This window comes from Solanum pennellii, chromosome 2, assembly GCF_001406875.1.
Source record: "Solanum pennellii chromosome 2, SPENNV200".
NCBI classification, from domain to species: Eukaryota; Viridiplantae; Streptophyta; class Magnoliopsida; order Solanales; family Solanaceae; genus Solanum; species Solanum pennellii.
The window spans coordinates 33,965,667-33,973,412 of NC_028638.1; the positions used below are offsets into that span (position 1 = coordinate 33,965,667).

Genomic DNA, 7,746 nt, shown 5'->3' on the forward strand with positions numbered 1-7,746 from the left:
CCCCCCCCCCTTCCTTATATAATAGGTACTAAGTGTATGTGCCTTCTGGTAGCAGATTAAATAAATCTGAGGAATTTCTGTGCTCACATACATTATAGTTACTAAGTTTATCTTAAAATGTGCCTTCTGGTAGCTAATAGCAATGCTCCAGAACTGTGGGACTATGTAGGTTGTCAGAGATGTGAATCTAGGGATGTGAGATTGGGTTTTACAATCAATTCATTCATTTGCGTCCAGTGGATTTTAATTGTGTGCCCATGGACAGAGGACAATACTGGTTGTAAGAGCTATCAGTGTTGGGATTTAGCTTAGAACTGAGGTCTGATGATGTTGAACTTATGGGGTACATTCTGACAATTTCATTGGCTGAACTGCAGGCAGCATATATAATCAATGGGAACTGCAAAAATGTAATGAATATGTCCCAATCTGACCAATTAGAACTCTGGCGCTCCATTATGGATGGTATGCATCTTATTTGCAGGGTTTATGATACTATGGCTTCTTTCATCTCTCAAATGACTTATTTTTGTCAATTTATTATGTGCAAGGTAAAGTGCATCGTACTAGTATAACTTGTATGCAAAGTAGTTAGGCTTTTGACTTTTTAACATGGATGATAATGAAACCTCTTTGATTACCTACAAATGCTTTCAAAATTAGGGTAATCTAAATCTGGTCTTACGAACAGTGAGTTAGTATCTTTCTGTTGAATAAGTTAAAACGCAGAACACAAAAGGGAAAACATTGGTTATAGATCAAGAGGGTGGTAAAAATCATGCGATGTTATTTGACTTTTAGTTTTCATGTCTGACAAAGATAAAAGAAGAACATCAATGTATTACTACCGATATAAAAAAAAAAGGAACATCAATGTATTGCTATTTGCTAACGATATTTAAAAAAAAAAAAAAGAAGAACGTCAATGCATTGCTATATTCTCCAGGGTAAATGTTGGTGTATTGGGGTTTCTTCTTGTATTGGACAGTGAAGTTTCCATGAGGAAAAAAAGGGTCTTTCCAGAATTCTTTTCCAAGCTTGTACCCATCCAACCTTGTTTGCTGTTTTAGAGTTGGGGTCAAACTCTTCTCCATAATCTAGATTTCCTAATTAATCACATCTGTGGCTCTGCCAAATCTTTTTTTCACCTTAACCTTAGCGTACATTTTTATTTTCTCATAGGCAAGTGGTAAATTAGATGCGAGTTCTGGAATCTTAATAGAACTTCTTGTAGATTTAGTTCTCAGACAATTCGTGTATTAATCTTCTAGGATGATAGTTTCGCAGAATACGCAGAAGTGCTTGAGATAAAATATGTCAGAAGGCAATTAGCAAATCATTTTTTTTTCCAACAAGGAATTGTGATGTCTTGTGGAATTTCGGGTCTCTGTATTAGCTCTTATATGGGTGTACAATTTTCTGCAATATTCTCAGTTAGGTTTGTTGTGTGAATAGCTTGTTTGATCTATTTCTATGAAGTGTTTATTCTTTATGTAGAATATGAAGAATCCCTCCCTGTTCTGTCCTTTTTTTAACGAGGAAGTTCTTATCATTAAAAGGCAGCAAGAAGATGAAAAGGTTACAAAAGAGAGTATGTATGTCAGTTCAATTACAAGAGAGAGGCTGCGATAAGGAGGCATTTGACCATGATTTTTTTTCTTCTTTCCGGAGTTACAAGAACAACATACCTAGTGAAATCCACAAGTGGGGTCTGAGGAGGGTAGAATGTACACAGAACTTACCCCCACAAGGTGGAAATAGAGAGGTTGGTGATAATGAAGAAACATAACAATTGACAAGGGACTAGTAACAACCACAAAATAGTATGATAACCTAAGCACAATAAACAAAGATGATGATTGAAATCAAAAGAAGATACTACAAGAATAAGACTAACACCAAAGCAGGCCCCACCAAGTCTAAACCCCTCAAAAAACAAGACAACACACCGTACCTACTAACCTTCTACCCTAATCGCGACCTCCACACCCTCCTACTAAGGTCATGTCCTAAAAAATCTGAAGTTGCGCCATATCTTGTTGAATCACCTCTCCCCAATACTTTTTCTCCCTATCTCTCCTCTCTTCGTAGTTCGCATCCACTATATCCAACCTCTTGCACCTCCTCACTACGGCATCTACGCTCTTCACGTGCCTAAACCATCTGAATCTCGCATCCCTCATCTCGTCCACTACGGAGGCCACTCCCACCTTGTCCAAATATCTTCATTCCTAATCTCATCGCTCCTAGTAGGATGCTCATACATCTATCCAACATCCTTATTTCCGCAACTTGCATCTTTTGAACATGGGAGTTCTTGACTATCCAACACTCCGCCTCATACAACACAATCAATCTAACCACCACTATGTAGAACTTACCTTTAAGTTTAGGTGTTACCTTTTTATCACACAAGACTCGGGAGGCAAGCTTCCACTTCATCCGGGCCGCACAAATACGATGTGTGACATCATCATCCATGTCCCTACTTCCCTTCCAGAAAATACGTTCGGCCATGAAATTCCAGAATTTGGAAAACACAAAAAAACTGCTTTTATTTTTCACTCCAAATTGCTCACAAAAATTAGAAGAACTCCAATTTGTATTTATGGCCAGATACAACTCCAATTTTCAAATATCATTTTTCCACTTTGAAAACAAAAATTACTTTTTACAATTTTCATGGCCAAAGACCCCCTAAGACGAGAACTAACAAACTCTAAAAAATGATCAGTACTATTTTCAGGAGAAAGGTTAACCCAGCTAAATAAAACCAAACATCTAGCCATAAGGGAACTGCCTGAAGTTGAGATACCCATCAAAACATCGGCAATTTGCCTCCATCCAAATACACCAAAAAATGCTAGCGGATACCATAATCCAAATCTTTTTGGTGTCTTTATCAACTTCCTGTGAATTCCAGCGCACATAGGCTTCTCGAACAGTGAATGGCACAGCCCAGTTCAGTCCAACAATAGTATGAACATGCACCAAAGGTCAGTTCCTACTGCACAGTAAAGGATCTGGTGATTGACACTTTCTGAATTGGATTGGCACATAAAACAACTATTGGCTAACTGAAAGTTCCCTATCCTTTGCCAACACAAAGTTAAACGCATTCTAATTTCCTCGACAAAAGGCTGGTTTAATTCTCCATGTATTACTTGCTGCATCTTTTACCTATGTCATGCACATGCAGTGCTAGGGGACTGTTTCATCTTTCTAGGTGATTTTATCATATCCGACCATCCGTGGTTATATGACTAACTGTAGTTGTGTTCTTGATGGAACAGGTGATTTGGACTCTTATCTTCGAATCTCATCTAAGCTAAAATTCGGCATACTTGTGGATGATTTTTCGATACAATTGAACATTTCCTCTCCTAAATCACCGGAAAGCACTCAAAATGCAGATGGCACAGCACCAGCTAAAACTGGTGAGCTACACTTGTATATAGTCAGGCGAGCTTACAGAATATGGTAAAGCTGTGGATGTTCAATTGACCCTGTCTGCTCTTTGCTCTCTGCGCCCAATTCTCCACCCTACCCTTTTCGTTGATTATACATACTTTAGCATTGCTCTATAGTTTGTGAATGATGAACTTTTAATTTGACAGCTCTAGCTAGTGGGAGAGATTAAGTTGATATTCTTAGCACTGGTGCATCTTAGTGGAGCTTGCCCTAGCACGTAGTTGGGTGAAGCTATATTCTTGTTATTCGTGTCTCATTGTCCCTTCATGATAGTTTAAGCCCAACTGTTGGAAATGTAATTTGATCATCCTTCAGATTTTTCTTATTGACTTGGTGAACTGTTTGAGAGAGATAATTTCATTGTGATTTGGGGCTAAAGTGATGGAAACTGATGAGTTGCCCATGACATGTTTCTTTGTTTGGCACTTGTGAGCTCACTGAAGCAACTTGACATGTGCTGTTGTGGCATAGGAGATTGGGCTCTTTCTAGGCTTAAGATTTACTTAAAGCTATCTTGCCAGAACTGATGGCATTTTTCTTTTTTTGAGGAATTGCATTCTTGCAAGATATTGGCATTGTTTTGAATCTCAACCAAGATAAACACTTGGTGATTTCTTCCCATCTCCTCAAGTCTTGATGGCAAAGTTAGCCAATACTTGTGCTAGTGCAAGCTGGCCCCCGACATTGGAAAAATAACAGAACGAAAGCACTTATTCTTGTTCTGCATCTATTTGGAGTGGGCTTCAGTAGTTTATTGGTGGGGATGAAAGGAGTGGTCAATGAGATTAGTTGTCAAAGTCTCCTTGGGAAGCTATGTTAGAGAATGAAACCACCCTTGTCCATTTAGCAGTGTATATAGCACTGTTCGTTTATTAGTGAAAATCATCATTTACCTTAATGATGCATTCTTGCTGCTTGGATCTTTTTGGGGATCAACAAAATGGTCTACTCCATCCTAATTTTTATACACTAACTCCCATATAAATTGTCTTCTGGTGGTGCTGTATTCAGGTAGAATACCGGTTCGACTGTATGTTAGAACTATGAATGAGGATTTTGACGAGTTAGAAGATGCACCTGTTGTTGAAAGTTGGGACAGAATCTCTTATATAAACAGACCTGTTCAGATCCATGGAGATGGTAAGAAATGTGCCCCATATTGTCTTTAGTTTCAATTAGTATTTGTGCATGTACAGTGACTCAAACCTATGGTAACTTAATGAACATCAACGCATACTTAAGATTGGTGATTATATTTTACATTCAGGCTTAACTTTAGTCTTTATTTTCCTATGAGGTAAATGTTTGACTGGTGGGGAGGCTAGAAGTTTTGCTTAGGTAGAATAAGCTAATGCAAGTAATCTAACATCTTTTGGTCCTTTATACCACAATTAAATTTTAGGTAGAACTGAGACAAGCTTAGGATGAGGATGGATTGTGAGCAACCTTGAAATAAAAAACGTATGAAAAAAGAAGTCCCCTGCAATGAAGATCACCAATCTCATATGGGAAGAAAAAGTCACGGGAGGTTGGTGTGTGATTGTGTAACAAGTGGTGCTAGCAAAGTTAGTGTAGCCTAGGTAGTTGAGTTGAAGGTAGTATTTGATAGGGCAAAGAAGATCCAAAAGCAAACGTGGGCGAACTTTTCCTGCATTAATAGTTTAATCAGGAAATTGTTGTGATTATTGATGCATAGTACTCTCTCCTTGCAGGTAAATGCTTCACCTTGTATGATGCAGTAACAAAACTTCTGCCCGAGTTTTTTGGGGAAAAACTTCCGCCAACAGATGATGTATCTAAAGAAGAAGTTGAGGTTGAACAGAGATCATCTCCAGAAGAAACAAACAAGAGCAAAACGGAACGAAGTGGGGAGATGTTGAATGAGGGCATCGTCTCTTGCTCTATTTCAGATGGTGCTGAGATCAAGCTCCTGCGCATTCAGGGAATTGAACCAAAGATGGAGATTCCTTTTGCATGGGTGGTAAACAATTTGATGAACCCTGAGTACTTTCTTCATATTTGTGTGTATGTCAAAATACAAGAACCCATCAGCATATAGCAAATTGTATATTGAATTAGCTTTTTTCCAAGAGATACAGGAATTGTTTAGTTCTGATAGTGTATATATCTCAGTTACTATAAACAAGTGCATATAATATTTTAGATGAGAGTTTTCCCTCTGGCTCCTGTCTATGCCTTTTCGAACTCCTCAAGCTTGCAATGATCTGAAGCATAGACAAAATATATATTTGTGTGCGTCAATTTTTGTATTTGAAAAATATAAAATATGAAATTCTCAAATTAGACTTCTTGAGGAATTTGTAATTTTATTTCAAAGATGAAATCGCATAGCAATGTGTTGTGTGTTGAAAAGTCTTTCTTTTTAAGTTGATAAATGATTTAGACCCTTCGGGGTGGCATGTGGTTTGAGCTTGGGACTTCCATGTTGGAAGTCTCAAGTTTGAAATCTCTTGCCAGCGAAAGCAAGGGGTTTGCCTTCTGGGTCGAGCTCGTCGCACCAGGCTTGCCTAGTGCGGCTACCTTTCCTATGTGGTTTGTGAGCTATTGTGTAGGTGCGGGATTTTACCGTGTGCGCACCCAAAGGATAGCAGCTACTGTTTTCCTTGTCATAAAAAAAAGATTTAGGGTTTGACATTTTTGTTCCACATAGTTGGCAAATCACGAAACTCTGGTTCGAGCTGTAATGCTCTTGTGGTTCTTGAATTGTCTCTTTTGGGACTATTGAAAAGCCTTGTCAAATTTGTTTTACAACTTTATGCATAACACTTTTTTAAACAAGAACAGGAATTAGGGCAATGCATTTAATAGTAATGGATAACTTTTTTCCCACAACTACTAGAGTCTAGAGTCAGTTGCCACATGAATAATTTGTGGCATTCAAATGATTGATTTGGGACAATTCTGCAGCATGTCACCTTGCCATTGTCAATATTCAATAAGAGAACCAATATCTTTGATAATATGTTCCAAGAGCTAACATGTGGACATTAATTAATGCATGGCAATCTTTGTTAAATGCTCAATATATAAAAAAATAAAGAGATCAATAGGCTATACATATATATGTTGACAAAAATGATCATGTGAATTTGTCCCAACTTGTCTCTATATAAATAGGCAGATGATCTCCTATGATGATTTCATTCCATAATTACGCCTAGATGCTAACCTAGTACTCTCCCATAGCTTGAGTGCAAGAGTGACAAAGAAAAAGAAAATAATTGATTTTTGTTATGAAGTATATTTGTTTATGTGGATGTCTCTTAACTCTAATTTCTCCACTACTCTTCACCTCATGATCTGAAATCCTTGATGCTATGTATCCACCTCCTCTGGCTCTGTGATCTTCCTTCTAATGTCATGTTTAGAATATCCGTCATGTTTACGAGTTATGACTATCTTTTGTATATTTTTACGTAACATTGTAACCAGAGGCATAAAAACTCATACTACACGTACTAAAAGACACTTGGAAGAGAAATAACAAATTTTCTCATATCTTAACTCTATATGCGGTGAAAACAATTTTTGGGTAGGTGGATGGCTAGTGTAGTAAGATAAGGAAGAGATGAAGTATGCAAGTCCATCAACCATTGAAATAAAGTTTGGGTTGGTGAATGACTAGTCACTTACAAGGGTCTGACATCAAAATAGACACTTTTTAAACCCTAAACGCTAAAAGCGACTCTCTCTAAAAACATTCACCAATACGAACAATTCGTCCATTTATGGATGCACTACAACTACCATCTTTTAACACCGTAATCCCCATTAACTCCAAATTGATCCAAACTAATATTACACAAATATACTACAATTCTTTTGTTAACTCCTCACTTGAATATATATATATATATCTCAATTTCAAGTGTTACACAAAATCTTTTTGATACATAAAATTATGACTTTTTTAAATAATAGAAGTATTAAAAAAAACTCACTAGTATTTGCTTACAATAATAGTAAAAAAAACTAGTAAGATTGACGGTTATAGTGATTCCTCTTATGACCAATTTCCCAACATAAACTACATTGTTGTGTCATGCCACCTGAACATTTCATTTCTACGACGTCTAGTACAGTTGACTCCAGAAATTCTGCAACATGCTCATTTTAATTTTCTTCTGATTCTTAACAATGTCCTTAGAATATAGAGTCCTTAGAAGATTCTCTACCTTCTACAAATTTCATATTGATGTATGAAGTCATTGTATCACCATCGAAGGAGGGTTTCTCACCCGTGAAAGAATAGTG

The 7,746-nt window shown here is 37.2% G+C and overlaps 1 protein-coding gene across 4 annotated transcripts in view; it reads left to right on the top strand.

Annotated features, from left to right (window-relative positions):
- Positions 1–5,676, top strand: part of LOC107010263 (autophagy protein 5) — a 19,213-nt gene extending 13,537 nt beyond the window's left edge. For all 4 annotated transcript variants that reach the window (XM_015209512.2, XM_027914888.1, XM_015209509.2 and 1 more), the window contains 4 exons: positions 378–465; positions 3,294–3,437; positions 4,483–4,611; positions 5,184–5,676. In XM_015209512.2, the coding sequence (XP_015064998.1) occupies positions 378–465; positions 3,294–3,437; positions 4,483–4,611; positions 5,184–5,530 (708 nt within the window). In that variant the 3' untranslated portion in view covers positions 5,531–5,676. The remainder of the gene's footprint in view (positions 1–377; positions 466–3,293; positions 3,438–4,482; positions 4,612–5,183) is intronic.
- The last annotated feature ends 2,070 nt before the right edge of the window (positions 5,677–7,746 follow it).